The sequence below is a fragment of the Eublepharis macularius genome, chromosome 1 (assembly GCF_028583425.1).
Source record: "Eublepharis macularius isolate TG4126 chromosome 1, MPM_Emac_v1.0, whole genome shotgun sequence".
Lineage (NCBI taxonomy): Eukaryota > Metazoa > Chordata > Lepidosauria > Squamata > Eublepharidae > Eublepharis > Eublepharis macularius.
This window is the reverse complement of record NC_072790.1, coordinates 14,454,049-14,479,534: the sequence shown is the minus strand read 5'-3', so window position 1 is coordinate 14,479,534 and position 25,486 is coordinate 14,454,049. Positions and strand designations below refer to the sequence as shown.

Below are 25,486 nucleotides of genomic sequence, written 5' to 3'. Positions count from 1 at the left end.
TATTATGGCCTGTTTAGGGTTATCCCTGCGGGTTCAGGCTGCATAAGTCAGGCCCTGCATAGGTTGGGCCCTCAGGCTGCATAGGTCAGGCCCTCAGGCTGTATAGGTCAGGCCCTGCATAGGTTGGGCCCCATCACTCTGTTCTGTTACCAAGTTAGAGAGCCAGCAGTGCTCTCTGGAGATGCATCTCTGGCTCCACCCTGGGGGCCTGGAGATGCTCTCTGGCTCCACCCTGGGGGCCAAGCCAGCTTCACTTCTAAATTGACAGACAAGCACACCTACAACAACAATATTCAATTTATATACCGCCCTTCAGGACCAATTAATGCCCACTCAGAGCAGTTTACAAAGTATGTTGTTATTATCCCCACAATAAAACACCCTGTGATATGGGTGGGGTTGAGAGAGCTTTGGGAGAGCTGTGACTGACCCAAGATCACCCAGCTGGCTTCAAGTGGAGGAATGAGGAATCAAACCTAGCTCTCCAGATTAGAGTCCTGCGCTCTTAACCACTATACCAAACTGGCTATGAATGAAATGCTGATTCAAGCAGCCACCAATTCCCTCTCTTCTCCTACTACTTCCTGAAGCTGGTAATGTCCACAATGTGCTTTTCAGCCTACCCGTGTTTGGCTTCTGCTGAAGGACGTGTGACTAACTTCCCCCAGCAAGAGGTGGCAGCGAGCAAGCAGGTGGCATGGGGGCCAGACTGGCTGCTGGAACCACTGGTGGGCTAGGATGCTCACTTGTCAGTTCAGTTGTAAACCCTGGGAAAGGTTGTGGAGTTCTCCCTTGGTATGACAATTTTGTCCATCTTCTGACTGCCCTCTTTTGCCTCTGAACTTCCTTCCCTCTTGTTTCCCCCCTTTTGTATTACATTATTTGTTTTTTTATAACTTCTGTGCAGGTGGGTAGGAGGAGGGTGGTAGTTTGCTTCTGACTCATATAGCATACCCAAGCCTTCATCAAGAAAGGGTGGGGGTGGGGGTGGGATGGAGTTGGTGGGAGAACTGTAGAATTGCAGACTGGTGGATACACAGTTATCTTTGCCTGGCTTTGAACTAGGTGAACTAGGCTTTGCAATAACTTAATAGGAGTGTCCATGCAAACTTGATTTATCCCCCAGCATTTCATACTTGATCTCTTTCTCTTCTCTGCTGCGTTCTTCTTAAAAACTTAACATCTTGGTGCTTGGAATGCAGACATCTGCTGTATGTATTGGATTTCCATTCATTGAGACTCTCAGGTATCGCATTTACTGCTATTCTGTAGCTGAAAAATTCTACTTTCAACTGATAACTCAAGTGTTAGTCTAGGACTCTTACAACACTTAAACACTTCATACACTCTTACAACTGCTTAAACACTTCATACAGAGAAGAGAGAGATTTGAAATTGATATATAGTCTCTCCTTGGAGCACAGATTGAACCACTGGAATAAACAGGGGAATTCCTTAAGTGTGCATTTCATACTAATGATGGGGAAGGGCAAGTATAAATTTAAGGTTGTCTTGCTTGCTTGCTTGGTATGTGAAATCTAGGCATGTGAATTTCTGAGTTACGGAGATCATCACCGATGTAAGACATTTTACATTATCTCTTGTTCATGTCAGATTTCCTTTTGTCTTTCCAGATCACAGATAAACGAGTATCCAGGAATCATGCTATTCTGAAAGTAATCGGTGATCAGCTTTGCATCAAACCGGTAACTATTTTCTTTCTCGGTATAATAAAATATGGAAAGCTTTGATTCTTATAGTGCTGGTTGTAATGTTCTTATTTGCATCTTCCCCATCCCGATTAGAGTCATAGTTTAAAAATAGCAGGAGACAAGGCTTTTTTGAGAAAAAAAGTTGGCTCCTTAAGCTGCTGCTTAAGATTACACGGTTAATCTGTTACTACCTCCGTAACTACAACCATATAGATTTATGGCTTCCTAAAGCTGGTCCAGGGATGAGGAAAGTATTTCATTTCTATCTTGGGCAAGTGTTCTGAGTTAATTTGGGCACAAAAGCCACTTTTCAAGAAAATGTGAAGCCAGCCAGCCAGGCTTGTGTAAAAGGTGGGTGCCAACAAACTGCAGATGCTTCATTTTGTAAGATTTGAGTCTCAGTATTGTAATTCCCAACAGTAAAGCAGAAAGTATCAGAATACCAACAGAAAAGTGGTACTCCCTCCACAGCTCACATACAACTACATTTGCAATTATCCTCAACCAAAAGAGCCACATTTGCTTCTGTCCCTGGCATGAGGCCTTCACCTCAGGGAGCCACCTGCCAACCACTAGCCCCAGTGGACAAGGGCCTGGGCCACTTTCCTGAAACTTGGAGCAGGTGGCCACATTGAGGAACAGAGTATCACTATAGTAAAAGCTAGATAATGTAGTGCAGGAGCGCTGGAAACCATTCTCATAGCATCCCCGGCAACTCCACAGCCACCCACCAATTGCGGTACTGTGTGCAGTAATGATGCTTCTGTGTCCGTACTTAAAAAGGTGCCAATTCCTGCATAGCCAGATGGAATACTGCAATGACTTCACCCCATCCCTTACATAATGCAGTGTGCAAAGTGACTGTTTGGGAAGATTTTCTATCACCTTCCCCATGCAAGGTCTCCTATGACATAGCAATCCGTAGGCATGGTTGTGGAGCCCAGAGGCTTCCCAAGCGAGTGGTTTGTGTCCTGCTGGGGTGCTGCTGAATCTGTGTGTAGAATGGTAATAACACTGGGCATTCCACATTCGTAGTGTTATCTGTGGGGGATGGGGGGGGAAATGATGCGTTTTGCAAAGGAGAGGGGAAAGAGCCAAATAAGTAAGGCAGGGTGTGTTCTGCAGCAGGAATCACTGTGATTTGTCCAGTAGTATTAATGGGGAAAGCTATTGCAACAGGAAGCAGAAGCAGCCCAGATTTGGGAAGATGTGAATCTGGTCTATACACACACACAGCAACCTTTATTGGCATAAATAATACAGACAAAACAGGAGAAATGTTGTGAAATAAATTCATAGGGCAGCACAATCGTGTCCCCAGACAGCAAAATTATCTCAGGATACAGCACAGTCACAGGGGGCTTTATAAAATGTTACCCTTGACTTCCACACATAAGCCAGGAATTCAGCAACGGATAGAGTTATTACTGGACCCTTGTCAGCTAAGAAAATTTTTAGATCCTTATCCAAAAAATCCCTCTGCACAGGAAAAAGAGGACGAATCAATAAACTGCGCATAGCAGAATATTTGGGGCAGCGAAAAAGAATATGTGAGATTGAATCGGGTTCCCTCAGAGCACAGTCACACAGCCTGTCCCTATACGGAATACCCCCGTATCTGCCTGTGGCCACTGCTGAGGGAAAGAGATTGAACCTCGCTAACATAAAAGCCCTCCTAAACACAGGGTTTGTGTCCTGCTGGGGTGCTGCTGAACCTGTGTGTAGAATGGTAATAACACTGGGCATTCCACATTCGTAGTGTTATCTGTGGGGGATGGGGGGGGGGAGAAATGATGCGTTTTGCAAAGGAGAGGGGAAGGAGCCAAATAAGTAAGGCAGGGAGTGTTCTGCAGCAGGAATCACTGTGATTTGTCCAGTAGTTTTAATGGGAAAAGCTATTGCAACAGGAAGCAGAAGCAGCCCAGATTTGGGAAGATGTGAATCTGGTCTCTACAATGCACCTCCTTTTAGTAGAAACCGTCTCAGAAATATCATTCGCATTTGGTCTTGAGTTGTTCTGTTCATTGATTCTGTAAAGGCTTAGAATCATAGGGTTGGAAGGTACCTCCTCCAGGGTTATCTAGTCCAACCTCCTGCACAGTGCAGGAAATTCACAACTACCCGCCCACGCCCCCGGTGACCCCTGCTCTACGCCCAGAAGATGGCAAAACACTGCATGTGCTGCAGTTCATCATTTTGTTGGCAATTTCTGTTGGTTTAAAAGGGAAGCAGATTTCACAGAGTTGGAACGAGCCTTGTAGATCATCTCGTCCAGCCCTTGCCCAATGCAGGAACAGTCTAAGGCATCCCTGAGAGTATTTGTCCAGCCGCTCCTTGCAGATGGCCGATTTCTACTTTTCTCCTCCCTCAAAGGTGAAATTATTGAATATTGGAGAAGCCACTTCTCACTCCAGAGATTCTCCCTCCTCAAATCCAGATTAATATGAAAAATCCTCCACTTTCCGGAGGCCGTGGCACAGCATGCTTCCAGCTTTAACCGTTTCCTCCCCATCTCTGTGAGATGACATACCCAGGGATTGTAGCCTTCAGCCCGAGAGAACTCCCTGCCAAATTGCAGCTAGAAACATAAAAAGATCCCCGGAAGGTGCCTGCATTGAAATGGAGAGCAGGGGCAGACAGAAGGGAAGCTCATAATGAGGCTTTCTTAAGCTTTTAGGGGCAAGTCTATGCCACCTGCCTCTCCTGTCCTGGGCCAACATGGACCCATTCGCTTGGAGTAAAATAGGAGGAGCTCTATGGAATAGTAAGCTGAGTGAAACAGCATGGGCTTACTATTTGAACAGGTTTAGTCCCTGGCTGTGGTTCCTCAAAGCTTAGAAATGTCCCTGCATGAATGTTCACTGCAGATTGCCTTGTGATGACCAGCAAGCTCTGGTGTGTGTCTGTGTGTGTGTGTGTGCGCGCGCACACACGCGTGCGCCATCAAGTCGCCTCCAACCTATAGCAACCCTATGAATAAAAGATCTCCAAAACATCCTATTATTAACAGACTTGGCTCAGATCCTGAAAGCCAGAGGACGTGATTGAGTCAAGCCATCTTGTTGTAAGTCTTCCTCTTTTCCAGTCACCTTTCTTCACCTTTGCAGTGTTTGCAGTTCCTATTGGATAGGTTTAGCAATAGGCTTGTTAAGTCAAAAATTATTTTAGAGAGTGTCAAGTCATAAGAAGTACAACACAAATGTAGGTTTAGGTACACTTTCAGATGCAGACATAACCAGGACTTTTTTTCTGGGAAAAGAGGTGGTGGAACTCAGTGGGTTGCCCTCGGAGGAAATGGTCACATGGCTGGTGGCCCCGCCCCCTGATCTCCAGACAAGGGGAGTTTAGATTGCCCTCCGCGCCACGGCGTGGAGGGCAATCTCAACTCCCCTCTGTCTGGAGATCAGGGGGCGGGGCCACCAGCCATGTGACCATTTTCAAGAGGTTCCAGAACTCCGTTCTCCTGCGTTCCAGCTGAAAAAAAGCCCTGGACATAACTAGAGTAGATGCCATAACAGAAATGAAGCATGCCAGTGCTCAGAGTAGAACTTCTGGACTGTGAAATGAAATTCATCTGGGGGCTCTCTCTCTCTCCGTCTCTGAAAATGGAGCTGTTTTTCTAAATAATATAGGGCTTCTTTATTGATCAAGGAAGCAACTTGTGGCTCAAAGAAAAGGTATTTGGGGGCCATATTGGTTGTTAGCCACAGTATAATTGTGCTGTCTGTTTAGACTCTCATAGGAATTCTGTAGTGAAGGAAAAGTTTAAAAACACATTGAACTGAAGCTAGATTGATATGTTATCACAGGGTTGTAGGAGCTGCTTCCCTATGGGATGATCCTGTATTCCTCTTGTAGTATCTAAATAGAAGAATGATTTGATATGGGCAAAAGACATTGACTGTAAGGGAACCTGAAACAGACTGCATGTTGAAATTTAAAGAAAAGTGCATAGATATCTGATCAGGGGTTAATACTTACATATTCCTGTGAGCCTGCTGTAAGCAGTCACACCTCCTCCTCACATTGTAAGGGCAGTTTATGGATATGGAATATCATAAACCCCTTGCCATAATTTCTAGGCACTGCCTGGCCCCAGGCAGAGCGGATGCCAGCTGACCTGAAGACTGGAAAGTTACCAGGACGTGAGAGAGGTGGGTGGCTGACTGGCTATCCTCCATGTCCCGGAGAAGATTCTCTTCATGATGGCTTCAGACTGTGCTGCTTTTCTGCACAAATCCTCCTTACTCTTGAGGGTAGATCGAATCTGTTTTTTCTTCTGTCGGAGGAGTGGGAGAACCTTTATCAGTGCCTCGTGATCAAATGATAGTTTTACAGTGCAATCCTAAAAAAAGTTACCCCAGTCTAAGCCCATTGAAATCAATGGGTTTAGACTGGAGTAAATCTTCTTAGGATTGTATTGTTAGTGTTCTTTGGCTAAAACTTATTCTGCGACATAACGCTAGCCTATTTCTGACTTCTCAGTCTACTCAGAGGGCGTATGGTGGGAGGTGTGTGGGGGAAACTACTCTTCTCCACTTGTGACAAATTCCTAAGAATGACAGTCATTCTTAGGGAGCTTCAGGTAGCCATGTTGGTCTGTAATAGAAGAGCCAGATTTGGGTCCAGTAGCATCTTAAAGACCAACTAGATTTCCAGGGTATGAGCTTTTGAAAGTCAGAGTTGATGTATTTGATGAAAGGAGCTGTGACTCTTGACAGCTCATATCCTGGAAATCCAGTTGGTCTTTAAAGTGCTACTGGACCGAGTCATTTGTAGAATAAGCACCATGCATACTTAATGTTTGCAGAAAGCATTTCATTTTCTAGGTTATGATGCCTACAAGAGACTTTGTGTATCAAATAGCCACTTCTGGAAGGCTATGAACCACCCCCTGGAGTAGTTTTTGTTGCCTTGATAGAAAAAGTTATGCTGGCCTGCATCGTGATCCCTTTTGCAAAGTAAGCACTGTGGCCCATGTATTTCTCACTATTACGCATCACTCTCTGAAAAGGGCTACTGTGTTGAGCATGCTTGGGAGAACACGTGTGTTTCTGAGCTATGAAAAGAGTTGGTTATTAACCAGAGTAACACCAGATGCTTTTCAGTTTATCCCATTATCACCGAAGAGACGACTCCTCTCCACCACTTAACCTCAAAACTGTGCTTGCAGTGCAATTTGATAGACTTGACCTGAGGGGCATTATTGAAGTGATGTATCGCTTCAGATGGGGAGGGGAAGCATGTTGTTCTTCAAATATGTTTCATTGTCTCTTAGACAATAGACTTCTGAACCCCAGAAGACAAGCGAATGTCATTTGATGTGCTGAATTTTTACTAACAGTTGTCTGATCAATTCTGATTGTTTTCCATTAGACAGAAATAAAATTCAAATAATACAGCATGACTGCTCCGTAGAGCTGCACCTAATGTTTACCACCTTTGCATTTGGTCAACATGGTGCCTGATTGTACAATTTCCAGCTCCCATGGATCAAATGCCTATATTCAGTTAAGGGGGGGGGGGGGCAGAAGAGCATGACAAGAAACAAGAGTTCCTGTGCAATCTTACGCAGAGTTGATTTCAGTGGATTTAGAATGGAGAAACCCTGCATAGGATTACGCTCTTAGACCTGTCGTGTTAAGTAGCCCAACTAGTCATCCATTCAACTTCCTAGCAAGTGGTAAGAGAACCAACATTTTAACTGAGAAACATCCTAGCATATGGGATTCAGCACTGAGCTGTGGAATAGGTTTGCAAAGCCGTCTCTGTGCTTCCTCTGTGATGCAAAAATGTTTTCCTTCATTGGCTTCCCCTTGAAGAAGCTCATAAGGGAAAGTCCTGGTGGAATAACATCAATAGAGCCTTTTGTTGCTGAGCAAGATAGAGAGAGGCGATGATGTGGGGTTTCCTGTTTGAGTTTTCAGGTACAAAAGGAATATTCGGAGCACGTGTGACTGCTCACTTTGGGTGTTGTGCATGAAATCCTGGAGCCTGCTGTAGTCAAGGGCAGCAACGATTGCTTTGCATTGGAGCTCCCGTCAGTGTGCGCATCAGAAGAGCCATCCTGCAAGCCCAGCAGTAACGTTGTGCTGTCCACTGCTTGCATATGTAGAAGGGGGTTTCTGTTTGCAGACTCCTTTGTACAGCAGAAACATACAAAGTCCTTCTGAAGAAGGGCCTTGCAGACCTTTCACAGGTCTTGAAAATGAGGTTGGAAATTGCAGCAAAATCCCCAGTTATTTGCAGTTGTGACAGCCTGTCAGTTCCGGGACTTTTTTTTTTTAACAATTTTTTTTATTTTTTTTAAAAAAACCAAACAAACAAACAAACAAAAACAATGTACAGAAGTAAAATAGAACAACAACAAAGTCTTAGTGTTCCGGGACTTTTATTTATTAGATGCAGGGGTTTTTTTCTGGGAAAAGAGGTGATGGAACTCAGTGGGTTGCCCTCGGAGAAAATGATCACGTGGCTGGTGGCCCCGCCCCCTGATCTCCAGACAGAGGGGAGTTGAGATTGACCTCTGCGCCGCCGAGTGGAGTGGAGGGCAATCAAAACTCCCCTCTGTCTGGTGATCAGGGGGCGGGGCCACCAGCCATATGACTATTTTCTGGAGGTTGCGGAACTCCATTCCACCGCGTTCCTGCTGAAAAAAAGCCCTGATTAGATGTACTGTCCCATGGCATAAGTGAGTCTCTGCCTGATTCCGTCAACTTTCTTCGGGCAACGTACCCCCGCCAAACGCGCCTCTGAAGCAAGTTCAACCAGAGAAAAGAGGACTGTGGAAAGAGTCCTCGCAGGTAGTCCGGATCTGCACACATAGAACGCTTCAAGTCTAGGCCCTCGCACTTGCCGAGATCATTCTCCCCAAGCTGAATAACTATTGCATCCGGAGGGCCCCACCGACGGATAAATAAAGTATTTATTTACTTTATTTATACCCTGCCTTTCTCCCAATAGGCATGTAGAGTGGCTCACATCATTCTCCTCTCCTCTATTTTATCCTCACAATGACCCTGTGAGGTAGGTTAGACTGAGGGTGTGACTGGCCCGAAGTCACCCAGTGAGCTTTCATGGCAGAGCGGGGGTTCGAACTTGGGTCTCCCAGATCTTAGTCTGACCCTCTAACTGGCATAGGATTTATGAACTTAACATACCTTGATGGGGAAGAATTAAATACCGAATGTTCCCACATGAAGTCTGCAACTCTTTTGTGAAACTCTCTGCTCTTGCATTGCAGTAGCATCAGAATAATAATTGAGGGGATAGTGTGTCGTAACCAGTAGTTACTACTATGGCATACAGTATTTGTACTAGGAGTCGTCCTCTTGATTTGCAGGTTCATTTAAACCCTTGTTTTTACTGGCCATCTGAAAACAGCCTGCCTTTGCCACTGGATACAGGTGAATGGCACCAACTGAGCCCGGGTGACAACTTTTCCCTATTAGTGGACAAATATGTCTTCAGAGTAATTTTTACTCACACAGAGATGGAAGACTTGCAAAGGTAATGACACTTAAATTCTGTATTAGAGGCAGCACTACTGCTGAACTGCAAAGTTACCCCTTTCTATACAGCCCAGTCTTCGGCAGAATAAGTTCTGTTTTGGCTCACCCAGTGAATAGCTATAATCTTGACTATCTCTAATTGTCGATAACGTTGTTTCTCATAAATTAATACATTGTAGGGTATCAACATAAAATGTCATAACATGCTAGATATAATTGGGAGAGTCATAGTATTGACCTACTAATGTAGGTGTTATACTGTTAATGGTACCCTTATCACAAACTGCATTATTTTCACATAAGGGTAAAGAAATTGCAGTAATGAGAATAGCTGCATCAGACATTCAAATGGAAAACTGAGGCATTGGGAGCCAAATTGCTTTTTTAATCAAACGTTTTGATAAATGTAAAGAAGTATAACTGTTAGCTTTATTACAACCACAATGAATTAAAGATTATATTCAGTATATATTTAACATGCTGCACTGAAAGAAACAGGCACTGCTGTTTTTTTGTCTCTACTGTTTTGTTTTACATTCTATTATATTTGAAGAATTATGGTTAATTGTTGTAGTACGTTATATGGTGCAGCATAGTGGCTAAGAGAGCAAGTTATGATAGAGGAGATCCCTGATTCAATATTGTCTCTGCTGGAAACTCGTTAAGTGGCCTTTTTCTCTTTTCTGTGTGTCTACGTCTGTCTGTATCTCTTCAAAGGATCTGATATGTAAGTTGGCAGTGTTACAATGCCTGGATTCTTTTTCTGGAAACAACAGCAGAACCAATGTTGTCTTAGGGATGGACAACACAAACTTTTTTTAATGATTTGCTTTCCGTGCAGCCACACAGCAGCTGTGGGGAATGTCATGTACAAAGGCCGTGGGGGACGGATTTGGCTTGGGACTACAGGGGCTTACCAGAGTCCCCCCAAACAGAATCTGGCCCCTGCAGACTTCTTAAATGACGTTCGCTGCGGCTGCAGGGAAAGTGGATTCCTGGGCACGACTCATTTAAAAACATACGGTTTTGTTCGGCCCTTAGCGTTTGAGTGTGGGAGAGAAAACAAGAGAGAACCTAACTAATTATGTGGTTCTCTTCTGGATACTGTAATTTAAATATTAATGGCTGTTTCAAACTTTCACAGACCTGGTGAAAATCTTGCCAGTGTGACAAAGAAGGAATATCAGAAAGACATTGGTACTGATAGCCACTGTGGCAGCTTAACCATTTGAATTTGTAGTAGACGTTCCATGGGCTCTAGATATTGTGCATCTTGCTGCGTTCAGTTTTCTAAATTAGGCTATTCCGGTCCTCTCAGAGTTAGATGTCTACAAGGCCCATTGCCTTTAATGGGAGGAAATTAAGAACATGCTCGACTCCCTTGCTGAAATGGAAGGATCCTAATATATTTAACACAGGCTGGATTGTGTCCCTCTGATTTAGCAATGCTGTATTTTACTAGCTTTGGTTTAGTAGCTACTTCTTTCCACTAAAAGATTTGTTAATATGTAGCCAGAACCGTGGTAACCTTGAGGCGGAAGAGAAGCCCGATGACGTGCTTCCCAGGCAGTCTTCACTACAACAAACATCCTCTTCTAGCCATGGCAAGCTTCCAGAAGACAACTCCCTGTTAGAAAGAACAGCTGAACCTGTCCAAAAGGTAACTGCCAACCTGCAGATTGCATAGCAGGGCAGTTTGGCTTAGATATGTGTTAATGGGCAAGTTGGTCACTGAGGGCACACGTAAAGTATGGTGCCATAGTTCCTCATTTGAAAGGGGTTACTTCTGAGTGGTTGCTGGGCTTTTGTCTAATTAGGAGCAGCTTGTATTTTTAATGTAACGCTTTTTGTTCTGTAAGCAAGACAGATTAAAGTCTACAGTGCCACTCCAGAAAGGAAACTTAGTACTGAATCTGGTCTGCTTAAAACTGTATTTGTTGAAGCTGCAAAGGGGTGTAACACATGTAGAATTCATACTTTGGCTTTATGACTGTAGAGTAAATGTAGAACATTTTTTACTCTTTAAGTGTAAGTGGGCACAAGACCTCCCTTTCTTCATGTACATACAACATCACTGTTGTACACAGTTCCTGAATTTCCCTGTATATTTCGTTAGGAACTTATGCCATGGTTTATTGTTCTGGGATTAAGTCTTTGAAATCCTTGGGTTTGTGCACTCCTACCTTTTGCATGCGGTTGAGAAACAATTTCTGCTCCTGCAGCAAACTACAATTTATAATTTCACATGAAACACAAACTGCGTTCTCTCCCTTCCAACCCCTCTTGGAGGCAAGGGAGCAAACTATAGCTTGTGGTTCATATCCCTGTGGGCATATTATAGAATTTTTTGTTGGTTCAAGAAATTATTCCTCCCCTCTAATTTTCCATTTCATGCTGATCAAATAATTAGCATGTTTTGATCTGCCAATTCTCACTTTTAACAAAGTTGTCATATTCTGACCTCATGCATTTTTGCCAAAACTTTGTGTAAAGGTGATGTGGCAAAACTCGTGTGATAAGCACTACTATGCATGGTGTTGTGCTGTTGTGGGGATAATAATGACATACTTTGTAAACCGCTCTGAGTGGGCATTAAGTTGTCTTGAAGGGCGGTATATAGATTGAATGTTGTTGTTGCTATTCGGTATATGGCATTGGGAAAGGAAACTGGATCTTGTCAGCATTTGATGTGTGGTGAGAACCTGCACATTGTCTCTCCCTCATCACTCTCGAGAATATGAAATCTGACCAGACCAGGATTCCATGTTGTTTGGCAGTATAACAGCAAGATTTGAGTCCAGTGGCACCTTAAAGACTAACAAGTTTTTCAGGGGATAAGCTTTTAATAGTCAAAGCGCCATTCTTCAGATAAGCATATTTAATGTCTGTTTATTATTTATGACCATTGGCCACCAAACCATCATTTGTATCTTGTTCCAGTTATCTTGCGGGACATAGAACAGTGACTCCATTGACATAGCTGCATGGATTATTCATGACAACACAGCCTAGTATGGAAATCACGAAGGATGGATGTAGCTGAAGATTGTGTGTGCACTTAAGAAAATTTATATATGTCATATGGTAGTAATTTGTAACGTCTCCCAGCTTTGTACTAGTGTTGCTGAAACAGAAATGCGGAGGCTTGCTTCAAGAAAAAGACTCCTTCCAGCATGGATGCTCCAGCAGGATCTCGTGGTTCCGAGTTCATCATCCTTAGACCCTGGAAGAGGTAAGTATGGGGCACACTTATTTTTCAACCCTTACTGTCAGCCTTTTGCCCTTATCTTCACTGTGCACTCCTGTATTGTGAATACAATTACAAAATATGTCCACATTATAAATTTGCTATTTCTGCAGCGTTCTACTTCTCTCAAGCCTGTTCAGAACGCTGGGTAAACTAGCCGCATAACGAGATTGCAAGATGTACATATTTGATGTAACATTCCTCTATGTGTATACCCAATACAATTCCACCTGTACACTTCAAAATGAACAGTAAAGACTGTGTTACTCTTATGGGGCCCTAGATGCACCAGCCAGCATTTCAGGTGTTTGGAGGCAAGGCAGGGCAGGATCCTTCTGACCCACTGCTCATCAAGCACAAATGTGGAAATAGATATGGCGACTTTTAAAAAAGTATTGCCTTACAAATTTCATTCTCTGAATGTGAGAAATAAGATGTGCTTGTTCTAAAACCTAATTCTAGCATAGCAAATCCCTTCATGCTCTCAAGCTCGTACAAAATATACCTTAATGTATTTTCTTGCTGGTGGGTGTTAGTGTGGCACAGTTCTTCAAAAACTCTCACACTTCACTGGGGTGTGAGTGAGTGTGAGTGTGAGTGAGTGAGTGAGTTTCATGCCTGCCTTCAAGCATCAAGGATAAGTGCCTCTGGTATCCCTGCACTGTTCCTACTGTTTTTGTTAGAAAATTGCAACTCACAGCTGCTTCTTAAAGCTGGCTTGACTGTCCTGGTTGAATGACTCCATAGTAACTAGTTATTCAGTTTTCTGACATGGCATATCCTTAAAACTCCATTCACTGAACTGAGATATAACATGCTCCCTCAGCCTGAAAATTGATATGGAGGAAGAACCTGGAGAGTGAGGCCACCTCAGATTTTGTAAAAATCTGATACAAAAATTGCTGCATTGAAGAAACTTTAAACATTTGTCATCAAACTCCTGGCAACTTTGCGCACTTATCTCTTTTTCATGCACCAAAACACCTTTTTATGGCTTTGATGGGGGCAGGTAGTAAATGATTTCAAGTTCAGAAGTATCCCAGCAATCTTTTCCTCAGTCTTCTCCTCCGAGGGAAATGGTCCTCAACATGGCAATAACAGAAGACATGATGGGGGTAGGGAGTTACAGCCTAGGATCAGCATAGAGGTAGTACATAAACACCTAGTTTCTTTAAATGGAACTAAGTCCTCAGGGCCAGATGAACTGCTCCCAAGGATACTAAAAGAACCTGCAGATGTAATTTCTGAGCCTCAGTCCATTATTTTTGAGAATTCTTGGAGAGCAGGCGAAGTGCCAGGAGATTGGAGGCGGGCAAATGCTGTCCCCATCTTCAAGAAGGGGAAAAAGGAGAATCCAGGTAACTACTGACCTGTCAGCTTGGTGTGTCTGTACCTGGAAAAGCCATAGAACAAATCATCAAACAGTCAGTCCTTGTGCATTTAGAAAGGATGGGTGTGATTACTAAGTGCCAGCATGGGTTTCTCAAGAACAAGTCATGTCAGACTAACCTTGTTTCTTTATTATGAGAAAGTTACTACCTTGGTGGATCAGGGGAATGCTGCAGACATAGTTTATCTCGATTTCAGTGAGGCTTTTGATAAGGTTCCACATAATATCCTTGTTGACAAGTTCGTAAAACGTGTTTAGGATCCTATTCCTATTAGGTGGATCTGTAACTGGTTGACAGATTGCACCCAAAGAGTGCTAGTTAATGGTTCCTCATCCTCTTGGAGTGACAAGTGGAGTTCCTCTGGGATCAGTCCTGGGACCTGTTCTGTTCAACGTTTTTATAAATGTTTTGGATGAAGGAATAGAGGGAATGCTTATTACATTTGCAGATGATACTAAAGTGGGAAGGGTAGCAAATATGGTTGAAAACAGAGTAAGGATACAGGATGATCTTGACAGGCTGGAAAACTGGGCTAAAACAAATGAAATGAATGTCAACAGTGATAAATGCAAAGTTCTGCATTTAGGTAGGAAAAATCAAAGGCATAATTTAGGAATGGGGGAGACTTGCCTTGGCAGTAGTATGTGCGAGAAGACCCTACACTGAACAGGAGTCAGCAGTGTGATGTGGTAGCTAAAAAGCAAATGCAATTTGGGGCTCTGTCAACAGCAGCAGAGTGTCCAGATCACGGGAAGTAATGGTATCGCTCTACTCTGCTCTGGTTAGATCTCACCTAGAGTATTGTGTTCAGTTTTGGGCACCACAATTTAAGAAGGATACAGAGAAGTTGGAATGTGTCCAGAGAAGGGCAGCAAAGATGGTGAGGGGTCTAGAGATCAAGTCCTATGAGGAAAGGTTGAAGGAGCTTGGTAAGTTTAGCCTGAAGAGGAGACAGCTGAGAGGTGATATGATAACCAACTTCAAGTACTTGAAAGGCTGATATAGAGGATAGCATGGAGTTGTTTTCCACTGCCCCAGAAGGACGGACCAGAACCAATGGGTTGAAATTAAATCAAAAAAGTTTTCAGCTAAAGATTAGGAAGAACTTCTGGACAATTAGAGTAATCCCTCAGTGGAACAGGCTTTCTCAGGAGGTGGTGGGCTCTCCTTCTTTGGAGGTTTTTAAGCAGAGGCCAGATGGCCATCTTATTTTGTGATGCTTATTCTGTGAACCTAGGGAGATCATGAGAGGGAGGGCAAGAAGGGTTACATCAGTGCTTAGTTCTCGCGGCCCCTTACATGCCCAGGGTAAGGCCAATTGCAACCTTGGGGTCAGGTAGCAATTTTCCCCAGGCCAGTTTGGCTAGGGATCCTGATGGTGTTTTGTAATCTTCTGGGTATGCAGTAAGGGTCAATAGGTGTGGGGGGGGGGCGGGGGGATTGAATTTTCTGAATTGTGCAGGAGGTTGGACTAAATAACCCTAGAGGTTCCTTCCAACGCTATCTTTCTATGATTCTTGCCCTAACCACTTCAGTTTATTAAATTTACAGTCACCAAAATTTCAGAGCTCTCAGTCACAAACAGTGCAATCCCAAGCAGAGTTACACTGGTCTAAACTCATTGATTTCAGTGGGCTTAGACTGGAGTAAGTCTGTTTAGGATTGCATTGCAAGGTAATGCTGGGATGTGAGAGTGTGGTTGCATGGTATAAAGAAGTGTTCTCTATGGAGTTTCTTCCCCAAATGAATATGGAGATAATCTGACACAGTCAGCGCAGAGAAGGTATCCCCAAAGCATGACTGGTTATCCAGGTAAGGAGATTCAGGCAGAAAGATGTTATATAATAAAGGGTAAGAGGTAAGAGAAAACGTAACATACACATGACACATCCTACTTTCTGTTAGCAGAGCAGAGGCGGTGTTAAGAAATTTTGCCATAGCAGCCATGTTCATGCTGTAGCCCTATGATAACCTATTATATGAGCATTTTATTGCGAGATAAAGCATATAGTTCTCTTGGACTAGTGGCAGATTTCACATGAAGCTTTAGCATCTCTCAGTCTCAGCTGGTGCTTTGTTTGCAGGGGGCAGAAGCAAAATTGTTGACATGGCAAAATCCAGAGTGATGCACATTTCAAGGAATCCAATAGCGTAATACTCTTAGCAATTTAGACTGCTGCTTACCCATGGCAGCTTAAACAACGCTTAGTTCCTTTATTTCCTAATGAGGAAAGAAAATCTTCCTAGGCATCTGTAGGAGTGAATATATGACAAGGGAGAAAATTAATCCACATCCTAAGCTTCTGGCATCCTTACATCGTTAGCATCCTTACAGGCTAGAAGAGCATTAACATTAGATTTAAGTCTGCTTTTATGTGGGAGAATGTACTTAGGATACTAGTCTTCGTAGTGATCATAACACATCAACATTAAATTGGTTTAAGCAGTGGAATTGTGATGCATTCTGGCTATATTGATGGTTGTTGTGGGTTTTCCGGGCTGTATTGCCGTGGTCTTGGCATTGTAGTTCCTGACGTTTCGCCAGCAGCTGTGGCTGGCATCTTCAGAGGTGTAGCACCAAAAGACAGAGATCTCTCAGTGTCTTTTGGTGCTACACCTCTGTCTTTTGGTGCTACACCTCTGTCTTTTGGTGCTACACCTCTGAAGATGCCAGCCACAGCTGCTGGCGAAACGTCAGGAACTACAATGCCAAGACCACGGCAATACAGCCCGGAAAACCCACAACAACCATCGTTCTCCGGCCGTGAAAGCCTTCGACAATACATCTGGCTATATTCTTTCTAAATTATGCAAATGTTAAGATTTTTCTCATGTGCTTTATATCTTAAGATCGCTTAGGAAAAGTGGAGCTGTTCAATATCCTTTTGTGTTTTCACAGGAAGTAATGAAGAAAGGGAAAAAAGACCGGGGAAAAAGCCAAAAATGACAGAAAGCGAGGATGCTGCCCTTTCAGTCCAGGTATTACTGATGCTGAATGATTGTCCCTTAATTGTGCTTGCTACACCAAGAGGGGCAAGAGAGTTCCTCTGAATGTATGTGTAGTTTCCTTAGATGTGACTGACTTTCTCATGTCATCCTCTGGGTCCATTCTGCACTTACAGGTAGCTTGGGTCCTGGAAAGTATCCAGGCAGAGCATTGCCCTGGGTAATGGGCATGTAAGAAGGCCAAGAGAACTAAGCACTGATGTAACCCATTCTGCCCTTTCCCTCATGATCTGCCCAAGTTCACAGAATCAGCATTGCTGTCCAATGGCCACCTAGCCTCTGCTTAAAAACCTGCAAAGAAGGAGAGCCCACCACCTCCCGAGGAATCCTGTTCCACTGACAGACCGCTCGGTCAAGACGTTCTTTCTAATGTTTAGCTGAAAGCTCTTTTGGTTTAATTTCAAGCCGTTGGTTCTGGTCTGACCTTCTGGGGCAGCAGAAAACAACTCCACACCATTCTCTATACAGCTCTGCAAGTACTTTAAGATGATTATCGTATCTCTCAATCATCTCCTCTCCAGGCTAAACATTCTGAGCTCCTTCAACCTTTCCTCATAGGACTTGGTCTCCAGACCCTTCATTGTCTTCGTTGCCCTCCTTTGGACACGTTCCAGCTTGTCTATATCCTTAAATTGTGTTACCCCAAACTGAACACAATACTCTAGGCGAGGTCTAACCAGAGCAGAGTAGAGCGATACCATCACTTCCCGTGATCTGGGCACTATGCGTCTGTTGATACAGCCCAAAATCGTGTTTGCCTTTTTAGCTACCATTTCAAACTGCTGACTCTTGTTCAGTGTATGGTCTACTAAGACCCCTAGATCCCTTTCACACACACTACTGCCAAGACAAGTCTCCCCCATTCCTAAATTATGCCTTTGATATTTCCTACCTAAATGCAGAACTTTGCATTTATCTCTGTTGAAATTCATTTTATTTGTTTTAGCCCAGTTTTCCAGCCTGTCAAGATCATCCTGTATACTGACTCTGTTTTCAACCATATTTGCTACCCTTCCCACTTTAGTATCATCTGCAAATTTAATAAGCATTCCCTCTATTCCTTCATCCAAATCATTTATAAAAATGTTGAACAGAACAGGTCCCAGGACTGATCCCAGAGGAACTCCACTTGTCACTCCAAGAGGATGAGGAACCATTAACTAGCACTCTTTGGGTGCAATCTGTCAACCAGTTACAGATCCACCTAATAGTAATATATCCTAAACACATTTTACGAACTTGTCAACAAGGATATTACGTGGAACCTTATCAAAAGCCTTACTGAAATTGAGATAAACTACGTCTACAGCATTCCCCTGATCCATCAAGGTAGTAATTTTCTCAAAAAAAGAAATAGGGTTAGTCTGACCTGACTTGTTCTTGAGAAATCCCTGCTGGCTCTTAGTAATCACAACCATCCTGCTGTGAGCCTGCTGCAAAGTGGTGCCAGTAGGAGGCAGGGGAATTATCAAGGAAGTACCATAAAACCTGAACTACCTCTGAAACGGATTGCAGCAGCATGTCTGGTGAGAGAGCTGAGGCAGTGACATGTACAGTCTGTGGCATGTTTGTATTCTTACCTGAGGGTAACAACACCTACACTTTTAGCAAGTGTAAGTTGATAGCCCTACTGGAGGAGAAGATACGGAGACTTTAGGCATGCATATCTACTCTCAACTTAATAAGAGAAGGTGAAGAGTACACAAACAGAACTCATGAAACACTTTTCAGAGGGTAACAAGAGGAGGAGGGAAAGGTATCTCAGGATTTGGAGGAGCACCCAATACAAGAAGCAGACACATGGAAGAAAGTAACCCACAGGAGCAGGTTAATCTGGAGACATTCTGAGCTTCTGATGCTAAGCAATTGGTTCCAGGATTTACCCATAGATATTGATTCTGGACCACTGTATCAAGAGTTACTCCTCCAGATTCCTCAAACCTTGAAAGAAATTTCTCAGGTCCCTGCAAATGAGACAACTCCGTCAGTCCCTGGCAGGTAAACCCCTCAAGCCCCTCCTCAGTGAACACACGTTGGTTCCAGCAGAATCAGCTTTATTAGGATCTATGCAGTTCAAGTCTGTTCTCCATCACGGAGCTTGACAGAAGTGACAATTCAAATCGAGCAATCTATGTTATAGTTGATTTTCTCGCGCTTCAAATGATAGTTCAGGTTTTGGCGCACACGCCTACAAGAGTTCTGTGAGAACCTATTCAGTTATGACTTTGCATTAGGTATACAATGCCTAATTCACAGCATCTGGGAACAGGAGTGATCTAGACACACCAAGGTCACGGCTAGCCGAGACTCGCATATTTCTCTAAGATAACAGGAGAGGCCCTTTCTAGGTCCTAAGGAAGTAACGTCTGCAATATGGTTACAGATGATCAGAGAGAGAGTTACACATCAATTCAGTAATAATGCATTATAGCTTCAGTATATTGTGGCACAAGCAGTATAACAAACAGACAACCATGGCATGGCTGTACACAGACATGACATTCTCGTGCTTCCATTCCTATATATAGGAGAAGGCATGTGCTGGTAATTGAGGACTCCCTGCTGAGAGGGGTAGAGGGTAAAGTGTGCCGACCAGACTTGTCGTCTCGAGAGGTATGCTGTCTACCAGGTGCAAGCATCCAGGATGTGACAGAAAGGGTAGGAAGACTTATCAACCCACATATTATTATCCCTTCCTCCTGATGCATGTTGGAACAAATGACATTGTCCGGCACAGTCTAGAACACTTTCAAAGAGACCATGCGGCTCTGAGTAAAAGGTTAAGGACCTGGGAGTATAGTTCAGTACAGTTCTTCCTGTCATTGGCCGTGGTTTAGGAAAGGAAAGAAAAATGCTGCAAATAAATGACTGGCTAAGTAGATCGTGTCATCAGGGGCGGTTTGGTTTTTTGAACCATGGCTTACACTTTTGAGATGAAGCTCTTCTATCGAGAGATTATTTGCACTTCACGAGGGTAGGAAAAATGTGTTTAGTAAGATCCTTGCAAACCTGATAAGTAGGGCTTTATACTAAATCTTATGGGGAAGCGAGACAAAAATTCAAAGCCTGTAACTGGAGAAGGGAACACTGAAGACCTGCAGGGAGTGGAACATATGCTAGGAAACATTAACTCACAAGTAAGCACAGAAACAAAAACCTCAGGGCATATAACTCATGGCTTCTGATGTCTCTACACTAATGCACGGAGTATGGGAAACAAGCGGGAGGAACTTAAATTCCTAATACAGGAAGGGGACTATGACATAATAGGCATTACTGAAACTTGGTGGAATGACACTCACAATTGAAATACTAGGATTGAGGGATACAACTTGTTCAAAAGAGATAAGTAAAGAAGTGGGGAGGAGTAATATGTAAAAGATGTATATACTTGTGAGGAAATACATGTATCTGAGCATGGAAGTTCCGTTGAAAGTCTCTGGGTAAAAATAAAAGGAATAAGAAATAATAGTGATACTATGGTGGGGGTCTGCTATAGACCACCAAGCCAAGCAGAGGACTTGGATGAGAAACTCCTAGAACAAATTACACAGTTCACAAAGAGATGGGACACAGTGGTCATGGGAGATTCCAATTACCCAGATATCTGTTGGAAGTCTAACTGCTGAAAATGAAAGGTCAAATAAATTCCTGACTTGTCTTGCTGACAAATTCATTTTTAGAAAGTAGAGAGGGAAACAAGGGGCTCCGCTATCTTGGACTTGATACGCACCAACAAAGAAGAAGTGGTTGACAAGGTGAAAGTAGTGAGCACCCTGGTTAGCAGTGACTGTGTAATTTTGGAATTTACTGTCTTGGGGAAGGGAAAAACTGTATGTAGTCAAACATACAGGTTGAACTTCAGGAAAGCAAATTTTAACAAACTGAAAACTATGCTGGGTAGATTCCCATGGTCAGAAATACTTAAGGAGAAGGGAGTTCAAGAGGGGTGGGAGTTTCTTAAAAGGGAAATATTGAAAGCACAATCGCAAACGATTCCGATGACTCATTTAGGAAGTGGAAGGAGGCCCTAATAATCAAGGATGAATATAAACAAATAACCAGTGCTTATAGGGAGAAAGTTAGAAAAGCTAAAGCTCAGTATGAGCTTAGGCTAGCAAGAGATGCTAAAAATGACAAAAAAAGGTTCTTTGCTTCTGTTCAAAATATGAAGAAGAGCAAAGACATGGTAGCCCATTGCAAGGACAATTAAGTGAAATTGTAACAGGTGATGAAGAGAGGGCAGAACTGCTCAATTCCTACTTTTCCTCAGTCTTCTCCTGCGAGGGAAATGGTGCTCAACATGGCAATAACAGAACACATGATGGAGTAAAGGAGTTACAGCCTAGGATCAGCATAAGAGGTAGTACATAAATGCCTAATTTCTTTTTTTTTTTTTTGAAAAATTTTTTATTGGGTTAGAATCCATTATTTTTACATTTACATTCAATTTTCCCCAATTTTTCATCTCTAACCCCCTCCCTTTCCCCCCCTTTTGTTGACTTCCAACAGATTTCCGACCCTTTGTCCCCTTTCCCTTACTTCTATTAGATTCCTCTATCTAAAACAAATATATATTCTCCATTAATCTAAGCAGTACACCCTTAACTATTTTTAACATTATACGCCCAAACTGTAAGTCTTTGTTTCCATCTTAGATAAACAATTTATCCCTTTTTTCAATTTCAAATATTTCTATATATATCATAAACCATGTAAATCATACATTCATTTAAATCAAACAATTTGACTTATTCTCTATATATTACTCATTCTATCTTTTTATAATAATTCTATATATCTCTCATCACGTAGTCAATCAATTTGACTCATCTGTATCTTCAGACATTCAGTTTGGTACATTTTACACAACTTACCAAAGAAAGAAAATATTGTTAGTTAATCAATCCTTATATTTAATCCTTATAGTTAATTATTTTCTATCTATATTCTGTTTGTTAACCTATATATATCTATATATATGTCAATCTATTAGTCCAACTGCTTATTAATTCACATTTATCTCTTCTCCCCCCGGTAAAGTCTCCCCCCTCTACTTCAGTACTTCAGTAGTTCTCAAACTGCCACAGTTTTCCTCCCACCTCCCATTTCTTCTCCAGATATTGTTTCAGCTTCTCCCAGTCTGTGTTGAACTGCCCTGAGTCCAGATCTCTCAGTTTTCTTGTCATCTTATCCATTTCAGCCATATACAGCAATTTGTAAATCCAGTCTTCAATAGTTGGCACTTCTTGTACTTTCCATTTTTGCGCATACAAAAGTCTAGCTGCTGCTGTCATATAAAATATCAACGTCCTGTGTTGGGCTGGAATTCCCTCCATTCCCAAATTCAGTAGCAGGAGTTCTGGGTTCTTATTAATTTGAAATTGTAAAAATTTCACTCATTTCTCTTATTATTTCCCCCCAGTACTGCCTGGCTACCTCACACGACCACCACATATGATAGAGGGAGCCCTCATGCTTCTTACATTTCCAGCATTTATTAGAAGTGTTCAAATTCCCTAGCGCAATCTTCTTTGGTGTCATGTACCAACGATAGATCATTTTGTAAATGTTCTCTTTAATATTAGTACATGTCGTTGTCTTCATTGTAGTTTTCCACAAGTATTCCCATGCCTCCATTGTTATTTCTTTATTAAAATTTATAGCCCATTTCACCATTTGTGTTTTAACTGTCTCATCCTCGGTATACCATTTCAACAGTGCTTGGTATACCTTGGATATTCTTTTCTTGTCTTCTTTAAGAAGGGTCTGCTCTAGTTCCGAATTCTCTATTCGTATACCTCCCTTTACAGAGTCCGAGTTATATAAGTCTCTGATCTGTCTATACTGGAACCAGTCGTAGTTAGGTGATAGTTCCTCTTGTGTCTTTATTCTAAGTTTGGATGCTTCAGTTTTAGTTATTTCTTTGTACGTTAAACATTGTTGTTCATTATCAACAGCTCTCGGGTCTATCACCTCATACGGAACCACCCACAAGGGAGTTCCTTCTTGTAGATAGATTCTGTACTTCTTCCAGATTATATATAGATTTCTCCGTACAAAATGATGCAGGAACATCGAGTTGACCTTTACTTTATCATGCCATAGATATGCGTGCCATCCAAATATTTTTTTATATCCCTCTAGGGCTAGTAGTTTCTTATTCTTTAATGTCATCCATTCTTTCAACCAAACTAGGCAGATTGCATCATGATAAAGTCTCAGATTGGGCAGTTGCATTCCGCCTCTTTCCTTTGCATCTTGTAAAACTTTCACTTTCACTCGAGGCTTCTTGCCTGCCCAAACAAAATCTGATATTTTCCTCTGCCATTTTTCAAATTGTTTAGAGTCTCTGATGATTGGTATTGTCTGTAGCAAAAACATTACTCTTGGTAACACATTCATCTTAACTGCTGCAATCCTACCCAACCATGACAAATTCAGTCTGTTCCATTTAATCAGGTCTCTCTCTATCTGAGTCCATAGTTTTTCATAATTGTTTTTGAATAAATCTATGTTCTTTGCAGTTAATTCGACTCCCAAATATTTCACTTTGCTTGTTACTTCACAGTCCGTTGTTTCCGTTAATAATTGTTGTTTCTGCTTAGTCATATTTTTACATAATATCTTTGACTTCTTTTTGTTGATATAAAAACCTGCCAAGTCTCCAAACTCCTTGATCTTATCTATCACTCTTGGCATGTTCTCCAATGGGTCCTCTACAATTAACATTATGTCATCCGCAAATGCTCTGACCTTATATGAATAGTCCTTTATTTTTATTCCACGAATTTCCTCATCTTGTCGTATTTGTATCATCAGAATCTCCAATACTAAGATGAACAACAGTGGAGACAACGGGCAACCTTGTCTTGTTCCTTTACTTATCGTCAGTTTCTTGGTCACTTCATCATTCACCACGATTGCTGCAGTCTGGTCTCTGTAAATTTCCTTAATTGCTCTGATGAATCTTTCTCCCAATTGTAGCTTTTCCATAGTGGCAAACATAAAATCCCAGTTTAAATTATCAAACGCTTTTTCAGCGTCAACAAAGAAGAAACCAACCTCTTTGTCACAACGCTTGTCATAATATTCAATAGCGTTAATCACTGTCCTTAAATTGTCTCTTATTTGTCTGTCTGGCAAAAAGCCTGCTTGTTCCTCCTCTATAACTTCCGAGAGCCACCCCTTCAATCTCTCCGCCAGTATCTTCGCAAAAATTTTATAGTCATTATTAAGTAGCGATATAGGTCTGTAATTTTTCACGTTAGTCAGGTCTTGGCCCTCTTTTGGGATCAATGATATGTTCGCTTCACTCCAAGTGTCTGGAATCCTTTGATCCCTTAAAACTCCATTCATCACCTCTTTTAGGAATGGTGCCAGTTCATTAGCCATTGTCTTATAAAATTTAGCCGTAAGTCCATCTGGCCCTGGCGCCTTTCCTAAATTTGCAGATTGTATTGCCTTACTTATTTCCTCGTCAGTTACTTCACTGTTCAACTTATTTCCCCAAGCTTCCGAGATTTCTGGAAGTTTAGTTTTCTCCAAATATGACGCTATTGATTCTTTATTTACTTCTTTCTTATTATACAGCTTAGCATAGAATTTATAAAAGGCTCTACTAATGGTAGTCTGCTCCAAATACGTTTTGTTGTCTTCACAAATTTTATTTATTATTTTCTTTTCCCTTCTCTTCTTCAATTGCCATGCCAGGTACTTCCCAGGTTTATTGGCGCCCTCAAACGCTTTTTGATTCAGTCTTTTAAGATTCCACTCCAATTCTTTATTACTCATTGCTGTTAGCTGTTCTTGAAGTATTTTAATTTCCTGGTATACTTTCTTTTTCCCTGGTCTCTTTTTTAGCTGTATTTCTTTGGCTTTTATTTTCTCCTCAATCTCTTGTCTTTTCTCCTCTTTCTTCTTTCTTGCTCTACCATTTAAGTCCATTAGTATGCCCCTTATAACCGCCTTGTAAGCATCCCAAACTTTATTGGTTGGTACTTCTTTATTCACGTTGTATTGTATAAAAAACTTTGTCTCTCTTCTCAATGTTTCCATATTCTCTCTTTCCTGTAACAAGTCCTCATTTATTCTCCATGCTTTCCTTTTTCTCCTTTTTCCTAGTTTCCACATAATTGGGTTATGATCTGAGCCTACCATCGGCATTATTTCTACCTCCTTAGTCCATAACGCTAAGTCTTTTGAGGCCCAGATCATGTCAATTCTTGATAATGTAGAATGCCTTGCAGAATAAAAAGTAAACTGTCTACTTTTAGGATATTCTCTCCTCCATACATCTTCAAGAGTCTCTTGTTGAATCAACTCAAAAAAAAGCTTTGGTAATAGTCCTCTTTTCTTTTGTGCCGTTGTAGTCTTTTTATCTAGTTCCAAGTCTGTCACTCCATTGAAGTCTCCAGCAAGAATTATCTGGTCATATGTAAAATCGTCTAAATGCTTCCTCAAATCCTCAAAGAAGCTTTCTTTTGCACCGTTAGGTGCATAAAGTCCGACTACCAACACTCTCTTTAAATTCCAAATACATTCCACTGCTACAAATCTAGCTTCCACATCTCTCATAACAAATTTTGGCTGTAGCTCCTCTTTTATGTACAGCACCAC

The 25,486-nt window shown here is 42.1% G+C and overlaps 1 protein-coding gene across 2 annotated transcripts in view; it reads left to right on the top strand.

The window, feature by feature from the left end:
* Positions 1–25,486, top strand: part of APLF (aprataxin and PNKP like factor) — a 50,930-nt gene that overhangs the window by 1,970 nt on the left and 23,474 nt on the right. For both annotated transcript variants that reach the window (XR_008598207.1, XM_054997797.1), the window contains exons 2-6: positions 1,635–1,706; positions 9,055–9,221; positions 10,736–10,883; positions 12,332–12,455; positions 16,761–16,840. Coding sequence is in view for 1 of the 2 variants with exons in the window: in XM_054997797.1 (XP_054853772.1) it covers positions 1,635–1,706; positions 9,055–9,221; positions 10,736–10,883; positions 12,332–12,455; positions 16,761–16,840 (591 nt within the window). In the remaining variant the exon portion in view is untranslated. The remainder of the gene's footprint in view (positions 1–1,634; positions 1,707–9,054; positions 9,222–10,735; positions 10,884–12,331; positions 12,456–16,760; positions 16,841–25,486) is intronic.